The sequence below is a fragment of the Patella vulgata genome, chromosome 8 (assembly GCF_932274485.2).
Source record: "Patella vulgata chromosome 8, xgPatVulg1.2, whole genome shotgun sequence".
NCBI lineage: Eukaryota > Metazoa > Mollusca > Gastropoda > Patellidae > Patella > Patella vulgata.
In genome coordinates, this window is record NC_065886.2 from 49585033 (window position 1) to 49603714 (window position 18682).

General features: G+C 38.0%; 1 protein-coding gene across 1 annotated transcript; it reads left to right on the forward strand.

The window, feature by feature from the left end:
- The first annotated feature begins 1455 nt into the window (after positions 1 to 1455).
- LOC126829521 (39S ribosomal protein L17, mitochondrial) lies at positions 1456 to 7644 on the forward strand. The gene is made up of 4 exons (XM_050559449.2): positions 1456 to 1731; positions 3582 to 3653; positions 5942 to 6080; positions 6328 to 7644. Exons 1-4 carry the CDS (start codon positions 1543 to 1545, stop codon positions 6483 to 6485), a joined length of 558 nt encoding a protein of 185 aa, XP_050415406.1. The 5' UTR covers positions 1456 to 1542; the 3' UTR covers positions 6486 to 7644.
- Positions 7645 to 18682: the final 11038 nt, after the last annotated feature.

The following is an 18682-nucleotide window of genomic DNA, read 5'->3' on the forward strand; positions in this document are numbered from 1 at the left end:
CTTCCCAGAATGAGGGTTAGGGGGTAGATAGGCAGCCTAAGTTTGGGATGCTATACTATGGAACTATTTCTAGGAGACACCGGGCACTGCTGGGGGATGCTTTGGACAAGTGGAGGAGGAATGGACAAAAGCAAATAGAACAGATTTCTTTCACAGTTAGCTGTATTTATTCAAACAATTCCGTTAACAATAATGTTAACACAGTTGTGATGAATTTAAAGCTGAGTGTCATCTAATAGAGATGATATTTTTAACATAGCTGGATGGAAATAAATGAACGGATTCCAAAATGAATTAACTGATAATTCTAAAGGTTTAAAGCTTCATGCTATTGTCTAGGTATGACATCAAACCATAATTTACATCTAAAATGCTAACGAATGTTTATTCCAGCAAATGACAAATCAAATTTTTATTAAGTATTCATCCCCTTGTTGCTACTGGATAAGGGTTTCGGAAGAATTGACAGAATTTGAAATAAAACAGCACCCGTAATTTCAGTAAGCCTATAAAAGACCCGTAACTGCCAGTCATCATTTTTTTTTTTTTTTTTTTTTTTATCAAAAAATACTTACGGGTTTGATCCGGACGCTTGTGGGTAATTCCGGACACGTGTCTGGATGTACCCCAAACCCATAATTATGATGTAAGACGAAGAATCCTGTTGATTTTCAACGATTTCTGATAATTACTTCCAGAGTTATTGCCCTTAATCACTTTGAAATTTTTTTTGGCCGCTCTAGAGGCCAAAGTTAATGTCCGATTGACTTTAAATTTATAAAGAGTTTTTAAAACCTATTGCTTTTCAACGATTTCCGATAATTACTGCCAAAGTTATGACCCTTGGTCACTGTGAAATCTTTCGGATGCAATAGATTTTATACGGTGTTTAAGGTAATGAGACAAACAATCAAAACAAATTCCAATGATCTATTCAGATTTTAGTGTGTTGTATATGTTTTCATTAATGACAGAAGAAAAAATATGCGACAGCCCTTGTTGACTGCCGGACGACTTGGCATGTTGTGCCTGGCACCCATCTTCTAACTTCAATATCTGCAAACCCTAAAGCTTACCCTAACCCTGATTATTTAACCTTAAATCAAATCATCTGTTCTGGGAATGACATCAAAAAGGATTTCCAAATATTTTAGAGGTTGCTGTTAAATACCTTTTATACCAGACATTTTTTTTTTCAATCGCTAAAATCTAAATGCATTATTCGTCACATCAAAGCAATCAATTACTAGTAGGCCTATACCATTCTGTCAAACATGTAAAACCATTTTGTCTTTAAATTCTTTAATTGGCCATTAAAAAGGAGTTTAAAATAAGTCCCTTTAACGAAAACGCGATAATAGATTCTCCAGTTTTGACTTTTCAATAGTAGTAGCGAAACGTCCTCCCCAGTGTATGCGAAATGTCTCGTTCGTTAAGTTGCAGGATTGTCGCACGAGTCAAAGCAACTACAACCCTAAACGAAGGACAAACTAACACGTTTTTCTTCCAACCAATTATTGACCTTTCTAAATACTATCAAAAATGCTGCGTTTTCCATATCGTGCCCGGCCCCGGAAAATGTCACGACAAAGGCTACCTGAAGAAGGTATTATTGTAGGCCCCGAGGGAAGGTTACAGCGTTTACGTCAACTGGTAACAGGCTTGGTACGGTATGAAAGAATAGAAACTGTTCACCAACATTGTGATGAAACTCGGGGATATGCAGAAAGGGTATGTTTTCTGTGACAAGATGCTCAACAAAGATGGATTTGTCAACCATAAATGTAAATCATTGATTAGGCCCGTAGCTAGCCCAAAAATGATGGGGGTGGGTGCAAGGGTTTCTAGGGCCGCCGATGGGCTTCTGGGGGGCTGATGACAGTGATGTACCTACTGACTTGACAGACCACAGCGAATGGCACTGTGGACGCGCCTCCCTTCAGAGAAGGATCTAGGGTGCTCTCCCCCCAGAATATTTTTGAAAATAGGGTTTTGCACCCCAGGAGGCAGGAGAGGAACTATGAAAATGACGGAAATTTTCAATTTTGAGGCTGAATTTGCGATATTGTCATATTATATTTTGATATCAAATTTGAAGGAAGGAATATGACTTTACGGTACCTATAATAATTTATGAGAAAAACACGTTAGAGTGTGACTTGATTGAATTTTGAAGATTATCATGCCTGGTGCAGGCTTGAATCAATCTAATCCCTATCGTGAATTTGACCTAGAAAATCTCCTAGCTACAATCTCCAGTTAGCTTTCTTATGGTAGATTTCTTCGGGCGTCGGTATCCACCCGTGATCTCGTCGTGGGCGACCCACCAATGCCGTTTTGGGCGCCCCATAGATGAAGTCATTATGGGTGCCCTTCCAAGATAAGACACCGCACAGATCACGCCATTTTGAGCACCCCATCAATCAAGTTGGGGTGTTAATCATATGATTCATTTTGTGGTACCTCATATATAACGACATGATTGGCGAGGCGCCCATAAAACCAAGCGACATTGGTTGGGGACCGGCCAATCTCGTCGTGGGCGCAAAACCAATGTCACTCGGCTTTATTTGGCACCCATACTGATATGAGCACATTGGTCATTGGCTTCCTATTGCGTCCAATGGAAAGGGCTAGCTACTGGCCTATGATTGATCTTGGAGGCAGGGAGTTTTATAAGTAGCCATTATGTTTAAACAAGTTCTAGTTTAGACAAGGTTACTAAAGTAACTAGACAAGCTCATAATGTTGAGTGGTCTTAATTAATAATGGTAGAATTTGTGCATGACTGTAATCACTTTTGATCAAAGTCTTTTGTGGTGAATTTTGCACATGGAACACTAGAAATCTGAATATACAGTGATTGATTATTGCCATTTATTATGAGTGAAGGTTAAACTCTCTCTGTCTTTCTCTCCTTGCCATTTATTCAATCTCAACACCTGACCACAATTAAGCATTATCCTGCCTGACAATGCTGGAAATGACCTAAATTCATTCAAAGCAATTACTAGGCCATACTCCTGGCAGTGTTTGGTTTGATAAGACCCAATCCCTCTTACACTGCTAGACTCACTGCTAATGTCTGTCCCAAATTATGACAGATCAACAACCAATACATTACAGTTACAAATTTTGTTTCAACATACTGGATAGAAATACAACTTCCAACAATGGTACTTGGGTGAGATTTGATTAAATGATAAAAATAGACACACTCCATCAAAAACCCAAGTTTTTGCTCTCAGTAGGCCTACAACAATGGCCATTGCTTCAGGAATATCTTACTAGCCAGACATTTTCATTTCAAGTCTAATAATATACAAAGTAATACATCCCAGACACCTATTTAAGGAATTATCTGGTAATGCTAAAATGGCCGTCCCTCTTTAATTTGGATCACAATAATATTGTTAATCTCACTGGATTTTATATGTTGATTTGCTTTGTAAGATGACAATATCCCTTGTTGTAAAATTGACATAGTTACTATAGATTTAGCTCTTTGACTTTAAAACACAATCAGACTACAATCTAAAAGATTAAGGGAGTCAATATAAAAATAATAATTCCACTTTCAGTTAATTCATACAGCTATAAGATATGGAGATCAGCATCAACACACCATGGAAATGGCAGATTACTGGTTAAATGTAAGATTGACAGATTAAATTTTATTATTTTTTAAAAAAATTGGCTACTATGTAATTTGTCTTTGAAGTTTTAATTTTTATTAATTTTATCAATTGAAGTTTTAGAAATCATTTCTTCAAGTTTGCTTTAAAATTATCACACGCTTGAATGGGCCCTCATTAAAATATGTGCTTGTTAAAAACTATGCTCCTGACAAACAGTTTGCTAAATCAAGATGAATATAGAGTCCATTTTTATACGTCCACATTCATAATGTGAACGTATTATGCCGTCGCCCCTGTCTGTGTGTGTGTGTGTGTGTGTATGTGTGTATGTGTGTGTGTGTGTGTGTGTGTGTGTGTCTGTGGTTCGCCTACAGGGCGCAATTCTTCATGGATTTTCTTCAAACTTGGTATACTTATTCCTTATACCCCAAGGAAGATCCCTATTGTTTTTGGTGCATGCCCGACCCCCCGGGGCAGAGCCACGCCCATTTCTAGTATTTGTTTGTTTGTCGTCTACAGGCCACATTTCTTAACTAATAATCTTGAAACTTTGCATACACATTCTTTGTACCCTAAGGAACATCCCTATCGTTTGGGGTGCATGCCCAACCCCCAGGGGCAGAGCCACGCCCATTTTCTTTTCGTGTGTCTTTGTGTCGCCTACAGGGCGCAATTCTTACTGGATTTTCTTCAAACTTGGTATACTTATTCCTTATACCCCAAGGAAGATCCCTATTGTTTTTGGTGCATGCCCGACCCCCAGGGGCAGAGCCACGCCAATTCCTTATATTTATTTATTTGTTGGTCATCTACAGACCGCATTTCTTAACGTATCATCTTGAAACTATGTATACTTATTCTTTGTACCCCAAGGAACATCCCTATCGTTTGGGGTGCATGCCCGACCCCAGGGGCAGACCCACGTCCATTTTCTTTTCTTTTTATGTCTGTGTGTCGCCTATAGGCCACAATTCTTAATCAATCGTCTTGAAAAATTTTCATATGAATTGCTTATACCCTAAGTATGATCCCTATTGTTTTTGGTGCATGCCCGACCCCCAGAGGCAGAACCACGCCCATTCCTTATATTTATTTATTTGTTTGTCATCTACAGACCGCATTTCTTAACGTATCAACTTTACATACTTATTCCTTATACCCTAAGGATGATCCCTATTGTTTTTGGTGCATGCAAGCCTCCCCGGGGCAGAGCCACGCCCATTTTTTGTATTTGTTTGTTTGTCGTCTACAGGCCACATTTCTTAACGTATCATCTTGAAACTTTGCATACTTATTCTTTGTACCCTAAGGAACATCCCTATCGTTTTGGGTGCATGCCCAACCCCCAGGGGCAAAGCCACGCCCATTTTCTTTTTTATGTCTGTGTGTCGCCTACAGGCCACAATTCTTAATCAATCGTCTTGAAATTTTTTCATATGAATTGCTTATACCCTAACGATCATCCCTATTGTTTTTTTACCCCCAGGGGCAGAGCCACGCCCATTTTCTTTTCTTTTTATGTCTGTGTGTCACCTACAGGCCACAATTCTTAATCAATCGTCTTGAAAAAATTTCATATGAATTGCTTATACCCTAACGATGATCCCTATTGTTTTTGGTGCATGCCCGACCGCCAGGGGCAGAGCCACGCCCATCCCTTATATTTATTTATTTGTTTGTCATCTACAGATCGCATTTCTTATCGTATCACCTTGAAACCTAGCATACATATTCCTTCTATCCTAAGGAACATCCCTATTATTAGTGGTGAATACCCAACACCCAGGGGCAGAGCTACGCCCATTTTCTTTTTTTATGTCTGTGTGTCACTTGCAGACCGCATTTCTTAATCGATCATCTTGAAAACTTTTTTATACTTATTCCTTATAGCCTAAGGCTACTTTTTATACTTATTCCTTAATCCTAAGGCCGACCTCTATTATTATTTTTGGTGCATGCTCGACCCCTTGGGACAGAGCCACGCCTAACGTTTGTGTGTCCTGTGTTTTGCCTACAGACCGCAATTCTTAACAGATCCTTTTGAAACTTTGCATACCTATTCGAAACGTCATGCTTTTAGAATAAAGACATCGATTGTTTTAAAATAAAAATTGTGTTCTGTTAATGTGAACGAAGTGTTAAACTGATAGCAGTCCTACAACCCAGTTTTATTTCACAGACCCTCAATGCAAACTGGACCATATCAAACAAAACAGGAATGTGGACGTATATTGCTGCGTTAGCGATGCTCTTGTAATTTCTGTTGTGCCCTGAAAATGTGAGATTTATTTGTTATATTGTAGGATAAAGATCTTATATACAAATTATTTGATGTACTAGTGCCAAGGTATCAAAATTATTCATCAGCATTCACCAATATTTATAGAACACCAATAGTTTATCCTGGAAGGGGAACAGAAATGGGTATTCTCGAATTAAAAGGTAAATCTTTTGTCAACATAGATATATCTAAGGTAAAAATTCAGTAATTATGACATCCTAATTTGAAAAATATCTTTCGATTGAAATAAAGGGTTAAAATTATATTCTGTCTATAGGTTAACATTTGATTTTTGAGGCTGCCAGAGTTGGTTTATGAAAATTTAAAATGTCAAAGATGTTGAAATTCTATAACTGTAATTTTTAAATGGAATACAAATTAATATTATGTTAACCTTTTTATTTTCAGGAAATCCCTGGCCGGATGTTCTTCCTAAACAACGAGATAATAGATATATCATATCAAATGTATTATTACATGCAGCTAAAAAAGATTATAACATTTCTAAAGAAAGTAAAAAAACTAATAACGAGTGTAATTCTTCTAGTGAAAACAATGAAACATAATTATTTATATGAGTGATAATCAAAGATATGTGTATATATAGATAGACAATACTGAAATGTGGAGTTCTAATAGACTGAATGGCAATATCAGATTTATCAATGCTGCAGTTACATAATCAGGCCTGGAAATAACGGTTTTAGATGTACCTGACAAAATGTCAGGCACTAATGAAATAGTACCTGACATTTTCAACTTAGTGCCGGACATGTACATTATTAATAATTTCAATAAAAAAGACAAATCAGCGCTGGACAAAATTACAGGCACCAGAGGTTTAGTGCCTGACAAAGCCTGAATCTATGCCTGACATTGTGTGTGACAGGTGTCTTATTTTCTGGCTTGTATAAGTTAGTGTTTGTTATAGTAACAATCTATACTTTGTGCCAGACCTTAAGTACAGTTAATTCCTGTGAGCCACAATAGCTCAATATCAATCGGTGCGTGAGGAACTGGCCCACTAACTAGCAGATCCTGGTCTCGGTGTTGATTGAGAAGTTTTTAGTGTGGTATGACCGTGTCACTTGTCAGTGGTGCAGAACAGAGGGCCTGACAAGGAACAGTGTTTATTTGTTTGGATAGGTTGATAAACTGAGGGCTGTTGAACATGTTGGCATGTGCATAAAAAAAAAACCCCACTGACAGTTGGAATTCAATAAGTCAATAGTTGGGAACATTGCTGTCTAGTCAATACTTCCCTCATAGCACACTGCTGTCTAGTCAATACTTCCCTCATAGCACACTGCATGTCAATCTGATTAAAACATGGATTCTATTTCTTTTCCTTTTTTATAGTTCAAAATTTCATTTTACTTGTCTAAACAACACTAGGATCTGTACGAGTTGTTATAATAACACATGTTCTGCTTGATGTGAGGAATTAGCCAATGAAACAGTCTGTTACGGCAAGTTCTTGGAGTGCAATGCACGGAACTGTGGGTAAACTACCAGAAACATCAACGCTGATTGATTAATCAGCACATCATGTAGGTGGCCATCGAAAGTATAAAAAAATGAAACGAAATATAGATCTGTATTTTATTCAGACTGCATGGCATATTCCTATCTTTTTGTTAGTAAAAAATAAATAGTAATATGATTACATAAATATTATTCTCACTGAAAGTAGTGTAATTAAATGTATATCTGATTGAAGTCATACACAGTCATTGTTCTTGAATTATTTATTACAGAGTTATATAAAAGTTTCATATTTCAATGAAGGCATCATTATCCTTCAAATTGGAAAAGATCTGAAAGCAAGGATAGTTGAGTTTGAACATGTTGGCTTTAGGTAAACTATTCTACTGCAAAAGAACACTTTTCAAAATTCGCGGACCTTATGGTATGCCAACACCAGGCTAGAGATGCAGTTCTTAATTTAAGAGCGTGTCCGCGAGAGCACCAATACTCCAATCCTAAATGTAAATACGTCGGCTTAGAAATCATGGAATCAGCTTTATTTTGAAGGTTTTGATGTTTAATGACAAAAAAAACATGTTGACATTTTTTCTGAGTAGGTCGTCATGGTATCGGATTCCATTATCTGAGGGTAGCCATTTTGAATATTCCAACTTTTTTTTTTTTCACCTTATTTATAATGTTATTGACATATCAACTGTGATTTGGCACTGTATTAGTATTGACAGGGGTCATGGCTATATTTCAGATTTTTCCCCATCACTTCATGATGATATTTCCAAGATGGCGGCCATTTTTGGTGGGAAAATGAGAGATGTTAAGATTTTGTTAAAGTAGTAGTGTTTGGTGTCAATATATATGTTTTCGGGGTTGCAGATTCCATTTCTGACATTTACAACGTTGTAAAATGATCACATGTTCACATATTAGAATATTTCCAAGATGGCGGCCATTTTTGGCGGGAAAATGGGACTATGTGAAGATTTTGATTATGTAGTAGTGTTTGGTGTCAATACATGTATATATGTTTTCGGGGTCGTAGATTACATTTCTGACATTTACAATCTTGCAAATTGATCACATGTTCACATACATAGCATATTTCCAAGATGGCAGCCAAGATGGCGGGAAATGGGACACGTGCGGATTTTGATTAAGTAGTAGTGTTTGGTGTCAATATACATGTATATGGTTACGGGGGCGCAGAATTCATTTCTGACATTTACAACTTCGTAAAATGATCATATGTTCACATATTTAGCATATTTACATTATTGCTGCCACTTGTGTCGGAAAAATCGGACGATTTGCTGATTTTGTCTAAGTAGTCGTCTTTGGTGTCAATATATATGTTTTCGGTGGCCCAGATTCGATTTCTGCCATATACAACTGCGTACAAAAGTCATATGTTCACCAATTTAGCATATTTTCAAGACGGCGGAACGTTTTCTAAATGCATTATTATATATTTAATAGTTATTTACAGGATTCTGCGTTCAATTCTGCTACGTAGGCTATTAGCTTGTAGCCCATTCCGGAAAACCGGTACCGTGTCGTACCCATTTGGTATATTATACAACGATGAAAATTACTGATCCGAGATGACCAAAGAAAGAAAGGCTATTCACGTGGTCTCATGGCATGAAGGCAAAGAGAGCGTAATGGCAGTGTGGGGCTTGTGCCACATTGACACGCGCCCATCGTGCTCCTGCCACGACCACACTCAAGATCTTACTACGCTTATGGCCAAGCTCTGGCTACGCGCACCGTGTTCCCGCCATGCTCTCGCGGTTAGCAGTCAGACCGGGATACGTACTCACCACACTCCCGTGACGTGCCTATCAGGTGTAAGCCGCGTCTATAAGGACTGCGCCATGGTTACCCCGTCCTCATTCACTTTCAAAGCAGAGAGCACCCAAATGTTAAGCAATCAAGAACTGATGGACGAGGCTCAGACCCTTCCCTATATATACTCGTCAAAAAAAGCAGGGGATATTGAAATGCAAATACCTATGCAGGATGTGATATGATAATTAGGCATGGACACTGAACATGCTTTGAGAGTATGTTCACAGATGAAGAACTTATCGCCCCAACAGAACCAATGAGCTGCACATGCGACACGCAATAGCGCCATACACGTTGGGTGGGGGGTCGGGTCATTGTCAAATTTGACACTTCAAGGAAGGGTTGATGAAAACTGCCGCCTCCTGGTTTATCTATCTATGTTTGCTTTCCTATCGGTTCTTGCATAAGTTTTACTGTTTAGTGTATCTTTGCTTTAGTGTGTTACGTTTAATTTGATCAGGGGGGTTGGATGGCTGAATGGTTAGCGTGCGCGCGCTGTATCATAAAGTCTGTCATTGAGTCAACTGGCGTGGTTTCGAATCCCCGGTTGTACGTGACAAGGAGTAGGGTCGCCTGTCCAACCTCGTGGGTTTCCTCCGGGTCCTCCGGTTTCCTCCCACAGCTAAAGATCCCTACGCGCAAGCGAATTATGGAAATAAAATTGAACCATACGTTAGTCCCGAAATGACCTAGTTTGTGTCGAGTGGACGTTAAACCCCATTTCTCTCTCTCTCTTAATTTGATCAGGAGACGTATTCGTCAACGTCGACCGACAACATTGCAAGAATTGGCCGTGGCACTGCAAGAGGAGTGGGTTAGATTGATTAGGAGCATGCCACGACGAATTGCTGAATGTCTGAGGATTGGTGGAGCAATTACTCATTATTAAGACAAAAATCAAAAACTTCCATTTTCACTTTTGACGGTGTATTTCTTTGCGAGTGAAATGGGGCCGTCAGATAAGCCGCCCATATGAACTGTTTATGTTCATGTGTAGGCAAATGGCCTGTTATTAACATACACTGGTTACCTCTAATAAAAACAACAGTGTATTTGCGCAGTTTTGTATTGTTTCTGAATATCCCGTACTATTTTTGAAGAGTATATACAATGTATACAAAAAGGTCGTAACAGCATGTGGCTAGGAGCTTCGTTCCTGTCTGGTGCTGGTGGCAGCGTGGCTGTAAATGAAATACTTACTAAGAAGCCCTCGTGACATAGATTATGTTGTCAACTGACTTCCAAGCCGAATGTGGAACGAGCACGTGGAATGCTGTTGCGTTGGAAACATAAAGTATGTCACCACTTACACAATGACGTGCCGCCTACTTATCACTGCCAACAGTTCTTTCAATGGTGATGGCAGTGGTGTCATAGATGACTGGTCACGTCGTCGTTTAAGTGGTGATATAGTTTGTTTTTCCAACGCAACATCATTCCTGTGGACGCCCCCTTCAACACGCAGCTTTGGGTCATAATATTATTATGATCTATGCCACGAAGGTTTTTTTTTATAGCAAGTATTACTATTTCATTTGCAGTCTTTGTTTTTATTTCTTTGTATACCGCTTTATATTTAACATCATAGATTTCTGTTAATTTTTATTCATTTATTACCTTTTCAAAAGTTGTAAGTCTCACATTTTTAACCATCGTTAATTTTGTATCTATAACTGACAGACGACATAAACTGAAAGTCTCGATGGCGCCACCAAGTTTTTAAAAACTCAGACTGATCGACCAAGTAGATATTAGCTCAGTTTTCAACTCAGATGAGGAATTTTCATCGTTGGACAAATGGGTAAGCAATGGCTTGTAGGAAGATGCTACAGGCTTATACATAGCAGAAGCAGATTCACTTCAACCGGACAACCGAACCTCGATAATTTTCGAGTGGTAGAAAACCATATCAGCTAAGTCCGTGATCACAAACGTTTATTCGCCTGTGGCTTGAAGACTTGAAGTGTTTCTGACGCAGGGATTGTAGATGATCCAGTGACATTAAGTCTACTCACACAATCAGCAAGATGACTGAGTATCACCTTTTCTACCAATGTTCCTTGTGCTAAATAGGTTATTGTGGTCAAACATATTTTAGGAATCAGACCAGCCTATTCCCATCTGTATTTAGGAGCCGATCATTGTGTAGAAACATTTGGAAGTTTTCATAGAGAGGCATTGGAAATTGGAAGGCTATGATATTTCCATACTGAAATCCCTGAAGGGGACCGAAAACAGTACTACAAAATAAAACAGTACTCTGGGATCCAAAAACTTGTAGGACGGTCAGTCCAACCTTGTGGGTTTTCTCCGGGTCCCCCCACTGCTAAAGACCCCTACGCACAAGCGAATTATTGAAATAAAATTAAACCATATGTTAGTCCCGAAATGACCTAGTTTGTGTCGAGTGGACGTTAAACCCCATTTCTCTCTCTCTGTAGGACGGTCAGAGAGCATTTACACTCGAACATAGGAATCTAAGTAAGTAAGCATTTCTACTCGAACGTAGGTATATATCGGAGATTGGCACATGCGGTTAACATTATCCTGGAGTGCCATAAATCCTGTTGTGATCTATACCATCTTCGTCTTCAGAGGTTTCAGTACCAGACATTAGATGTTTCTTCTTGTGAGCAGGTGTACAAATTAATAGATATATCAAGTTTATGATAGTCATGTCAGTCAATAAATCTAACCGTGGTCTGATCCCTTCAAAATTATACACGACTTATGACCCTTCCCAATGACTAGCAAGCGAACTAAAAGCCAGATTTTGTCACAAAAATATTATGATTTTATGATTTGACAGAAGGCACGTTCAAATAACCAAATAGTAGAAGTAATGGTTATGATTAGTAGTTATTTGAAGACAATCGTTGGTCATTGCTGAAAAGGCGCTGCTTTGGGTAAATTGTGCTAATATAAAAGCTTACCATGCCAGCCCATAAATTTATGCACATCCGTACAACTAACTACTGTCAGAACTGAATACAGATGAGAACAATCGTTGCCTGATCCTGCAAAATTATACACCAATTACGCCCCAATCCTACGATGAGCGCCAACTTCCGATTTTGTCACAAAAGCTTTTAAAAATTCATGATTTTTAACGAAGATAGCATATTTGGCACAAGGAACGTTCAAGTAACCAAATATTATACTAATGTCGATAATCAACGGTCATTTGAAGATAGTAGTCGGTCATCAGTGAAAAGACGAATTTCGTGGAAAATACCGTTTTTACATATTTTCAGAATATTGCAGCTCCCTAGTGGGTTACGTTCGGTCAGCGTTTTTTATTCTGACATTTACTTTGGGAAATGCCCTTCACAACCACACCAAGCAATTCTATGTCAGACCTGCAATGAAGCAGCTACATACGTTTTAGGATGGCATAGTTTTAAACATATGTAAAATGGCCACTCACAGAAAATTCCACACGATTCATTCATTCCCAAACGACTGCAGGATTTTAAGACGATTACTAGGCCTATCATACCTGACCAATATCAAAAATTTAGAGCCACAACATTTCGGGTAGGAGCGTTTTGAAATTAGGGTAAAAAAATTGGTCGAAATATGTCAATTTTTTCCCGAATACAACAATTTCCAGTTATACCGGAAGTTGTTGTTCAAAATGTTTTCACTTCATCAAGTGACTTCTGTCATTTAGGGGTTCCCATAGACCAAGTATGGTTAAAATTTGCTGACCCTCAGGGTTATCGTTTTTTTCAATTTCTACATTGTTTTTCGTGGACGCGTTCTTAACACTTTTAATAGTATCGTGTTTTGGGTATACAGTATATATCCATGGACTGTGCTGACTATTGGTCCAACTGTGTTATGTCCCATGTCCATTTTTCTGAAAGTCTCACTTTGGATGCACATGAATGGTTCGACGCTAATAGGTCTGACACACAGAAATCCAACGATTTTCCATGTCTGGTAATTTCACATTTAGTAATGGAATTAGTGTCAGCCGAATAGTAAAATTGGTCTGTAGTATTGCACATATCTATAGAATAAAAATATATCAGTTTTAAAAAAAAATCAATCGGGGTCTTCAATGTTAAATCCCATTTCTTGGCAACAAAAACAATGGACATGAGTAACCATAACAAAGTTTTATATATAGATGCTTATTTAACCATGTTGAAATAAAGCTTTAAGTATATTTAAATATAAGATTTATTACAACTGTACCAAATATTACCTTGATCCAAAAAATAAGACTTTATGTCAATATATAAAATATCATCAAAATAGACATTCCTATCAATCTTATAACAAAATCTGCAAACCATATAAACCATATAAACCATATAAACGAAGACAAAGAGAACGTAACCAGGGGAGAACCTTCTTAAAATTTCCAGAAAACCTACAAGCCATGCTCCTAAATAGAAAAGCTTCCCAAATTTAAATTGTATAGATCTTTGTGCATTTATTTTAAAGAGGTTTCGGCACAAGACTTCCAAACAAGCTGGTTATGATTGTGTACCAATCCATAGGCATACGGACAGAACCCGAAATGCCGTAAAAAAATTTCGAATAACAGACAACGGCGCCGGTTCGTCTGCAAACGCGTTTTTCTGCTATTCCAACCCGTGAATCCAGCAACTTCTATTTCTAAGTGGTTCTAATATAGCCTAATTTAGATGGCTGATTCAAATTCTAATCAACCAAGCAATCGTTTTCAGTCCTGAAAGAAAAGTTTTAAAATTTAACAGCTGCAAATGCGTTTTCCTGCTATTCCAGCCCATGAATACAGCAACTTCAATGTGAACCAAAATAGCCTACCTTGGGCTGACCCGAATCCCAAACAACCAATCATTCGTCGAGGGGTATAGGTCCCTCGCCCTCCCGGAGTAAAATTTAACCGCCGCAAATGCGATTTTATGCTATTCTAGCCCATGAGTTAAGCAACTTCAAAGTTGTCCATTTGTTTTGTAACCAAAATCTCACTCTGTGATCTGTGCCGACCTGAATTCCAACCACCCAATCAAACTGTCGCAGGTACATTCACAAATAATAATCGATGCCCGAAATACGCTGCACAAAGCCGAGTTACTCCAGACAAAATGTTTTAATCCATTGGATATATTCCAAAACTAGGTAGATATATGGACGTAAAATTTGCATTTTTGACTGAAATTAAGAGGTCCAGTCATTTTAAATATTTCGAATGTTAATGGTTATTTTTGCTTCATAGAGTATGGGGCTTTATGTAAAGAATGGTAATAACCCGTGACCTATTAATGTTTAATTAAATCATGTTGATAACTCGCAAATAGTATTATTATTTCACTTAAATCCACCAAATATTTTATATAAACATATAATATATCACCATATATATAAACAAATAACACCATGACGACTAATGTAAATATGTAATCTGCTCCGAAAATCATATTTCATTTGAGGAGACCAAGAGCACGGTACTATAATCACATTCTGTATTCAATCCTTACACCAATGTCGTCAGGAGGTAAGGTAGTTTTATAAATGTTGACCCAAAATATCAAAATGAACCAAAATTTGGATTTTTTCATATTTTAAAATAAAAGTGCCTTAAAGTCAAAGCCAAACGTTTACAAAATATTTCCAAAAACTCCCACGGCGTTAAGTCGACAGAATGAGTTCTGAAATTTTTTCTTGAAAGTATTGAAACGTCTTTTTAGTCCGACAATAACAGTTAACATTATTTTTCAAAACAATCTTTTTGACAAAAATCAAGCCTAAATAAGAACATATTTTTAAAAGCAAGTCTTGTATTTCTATGACGGTAGGAACAAGGTTATAATAAACACGGGTGAATTGTTTTCAAAATTTCAACTAAATTTCTTACAATACAATACAAAAGATAAACATAGGATTAATATATTTCCAAGATTTATACTATATTAATTACAATAATTAAATATTTCGTGGAATATGCCAACGAATAATTAAACGTGTAGTCTGCTAATAAAGGCCAAAATATGAAAAATTAAATAAAATACAAAAAATTAAATAAAATATGGATTAAAGAACTACATTTGTATATATTTGTATATTTGTCTGAAGAGCATGTATAGTTCTTTAATCCATATTTTATTTTTTTATTTTTTTGTATATATATATATTTTGGAGTTTTCAAGAATCGCTACGCTTAAAATTGAACAATTTTAAGTTTGCAGACAAAAATTTGAATTTGATTTTTACACAATCTGATTAAAACACAGATTCTATTTCGTTTCGTTTTTCATAGTTCAAAATTTCGTTTTACTTGTCTTTACTACACTAGGATCTGGAAGAGTTGTTATATAACCCGCGTTCTGATTGATGTGAGGGATTAGCCAATAAAACAGTCTGTTATGGGGAGTTCTTGGCGTGCGGTGCACGGAACTGTGGGCATTCAGTATAAACGCTAATTAGTTAATCAAAAGTCTGACGTCATACCGCTCGTATGACACCTGACGCGACCTCCCGCTACAACTGGTCAGATCTTAATATAGTGCGGGCCATCGAAAGTATAACAAACGAAACGAAATATAGATCTGTATTTTAATCAGATTGTTTTTTACACCAAAAGTAAAAGACTTGGGCTCTGTGCATCTTTATAAATGGTGTACTCAATTAAGTTAAACAAGTGGCGTTTTTAACATTTGGAATGTACATCGAAGCCCATTCATAATTACGGTGCATTACTCATGCGCGACCTGTACCGGTTCTTTACATGCGATATTCCTTTTATCTAAGTGGCATTTTGATTGGCTGTTATACACGACATATATTTATCCCCGCCTTCTGTTTAAAATGTATTGCCACCTTTTAACGCTTCGATTTAAAAGAGATAGTTTGTACCCGTGTGAGATATAGAATTATATGCTTAATTGTAGTCGGATGTGGCAGAAATGCAATGAATAACAATGATCAATCCTTGTAATGAAGAAACAATTGACGGACATCATCACGGACACCACGCACCCTAACCCACATTCTTGACAACTTACCTGTCTACAATATTACCGCCGAATATCACAAAATAAAATAATACACTATTGATATTATTAACAATTTCAGATCTTCATACCCCAGGCCCCCTAAATTGAATCTGTGCAGGGGGACGGGTTCCTGACCCCCCCGGAACCCCCCTGGATCTGCGCTTGTATCCGCTTTGTCACCCTGCTACCATGACAATTTTTTTCATTTTGAAGTTTATATTACCGTCAACTATATTTCAGAAGCATTTGTAGAGACTGGTTCTGCCCCAGTAAAAGCATCGTGTTTATCATTTAAACTCAAGTTGTTAATAGGGTTGGCGGTTGGGACAGTTGTAGTTAGTGGTGCAGTAACCGCTGGAGTTTTGCTTTCAAGTACGTATGTATAGAGTTTAACCAATTTGTGCCTGAAACTATTTCTGGCTAAACCATAACTTAAGAAATATGGAAGGGTATCGCTGCCAATATTAAATGCTCTGCTAAAACGTCTTTTCCATTGATTATGTGTAAATTTTGTCCTTACCGGTATTAGGACCTTGTACATTGTACTTTTTACATATAATCAATGAAAAAGACATTTTAGCAGAGCATTTAATTCGAATGCAACGTATGACTTTTATATCTCCTTTGCGTTTGAATGCGATTACTATATTTTGGCGGTGGCACTGACAGCAGCAGTTGCGTGACTTAGAACTTCGCCACATTTTAAAGAGGAGCAGCGGATCTGTTTATTAATATTTTCGTTTCTGATTTTTTGTATTCCAAAATTATAGTCAACCTACCGTCAGGCCCGGAGGAGTGGGGGGGGGCTAATTTGGCCGCAAGTACTCTTTTCTCCAGGTTAGGACCCACGCCTATAAGGACCTAGGATGGAAGCCCCCCCCCCCCCAATCAAGAATTGCTTCCGCCGGCCCTGACCGTTATAGGACGACCAGCATTGAAACAGCGAAAGGGGTGTGAATGGGGAGGTGGCTCCCTATATTCTGTCACCAAGGACGACCATATAGCTAAATTTATTGTAAATAGAGAGAGAGAGAGAAATGGGGTTTAACGTCCACTCGACACAAACCAGGTCATTTCGGGACTAACATATGGTTTAATTTTATTTCAATATTTCGCTTGCGCGTAGGGGTCTTTAGCAGTGGGAGGAAACCGGAGGACCCGGAGAAAACCCACGAGGATGGACAGGCGACCCTGCTCCTTGTCACGTACAACCGGGGAATCGAAACCTTGCCAGACTTTATGATACAGCGAGCACACGCTAACCATTCAGCCATCCAACCCCCTTATTGTAAATAAGAGTATTGGTATGTGATGTCAGCTCTCATCCAAGACGACAGATTTGCAACGTAACCCTTTATTTAGTCCACGCAGTATTTTCAACTAATTATGATTAGTCCAATTCTCACAATATTTTTTTTTTTTAATTTTCTATTTTTGTTGATTCCTTACTAAAATCTAACAAGTTTATCGTAATTGCATTTTCAGATAACACAAATAAATCTGTTGATGCGGTTATGAATTCAACTACAGCGGATTATACGGCCAATGGAACTCAAACATCACTCGTAACAACTGTTGATTCGTTGACCAATGAATATGAAACCACGGAAACACAAACTGCAAATACACCAACCAATAACCAGACTCCTGCTTCCGAAACCAATATAACAACAGTTCGCCAAGATTCTTCTTCCACGGTTACAGCGGATCCACTAAATAATGAAACGTTGTCGCAGATGACAACCAATTCTAACACGTATATAGAAGACACGACAAACAGTAGTTCACTAATGTCTTCATATACTACCGCATCAGTAGGCACCACGATCTCTGTTTTAGGGGGTACACAAAGTACAGCAACAAGGTTTGGTACAGCACCAATCACACCTGCAGGGGCTACACAGACAGTGACAGCTGCAGGAGCTATACAGACAACGACAGCTGCAGGGGCTACACAGACAATGGCAACCATAAACGCCGTGACGTTTTCTACAACAACACCATCAACAACTGCAGCACCAACTACACAACCAACCACAGAACTATGGACACCATCCCCGTGTTCCGCATGTACGTTTACTCAAATCTTTATGTTATTTAGGTATGAATTCAACACAGAGGACCCAGTATTGTTCCAGGTTGTGCGAAAATATTATGTTGATCGTGTGGTCTCTCATGAACTCTTATTCTCATACAACGATGCGCGTCGTTTCGAAAATACCGCCAACCCCAGTGACTTCTCCGGCCTTTGAAATTCATTTAGATATAAACATTGACCGGGGGCTAGCTACACAAAAACAAAACTGAGAAAACTGTCACGGTCACGTGCTTTATCCTTTATCATCAGATCAGGTGAAGTGCGGTCGGCATTTTTGCATCAATGAAAATTGGAATCACAGTGGGATCGTATTAATTCATAGTAAAAACTGACGTCAAATTGG

What these genes read in the sequence shown, in the direction of transcription:
- LOC126829521 (XM_050559449.2), top strand. Translation starts at nt 1,543, where the DNA reads ATGCTGCGTTTTCCATATCGTGCCCGGCCCCGGAAAATGTCACGACAA. An exon ending in TGGCAGATTACTGGTTAAAT is followed by an intron (nt 3,654 to 5,941) that starts GTAAGATTGACA and finishes GTTATATTGTAG; the next exon opens with GATAAAGATCTTATATACAA. An exon ending in GGGTATTCTCGAATTAAAAG is followed by an intron (nt 6,081 to 6,327) that starts GTAAATCTTTTG and finishes TTTTATTTTCAG; the next exon opens with GAAATCCCTGGCCGGATGTT.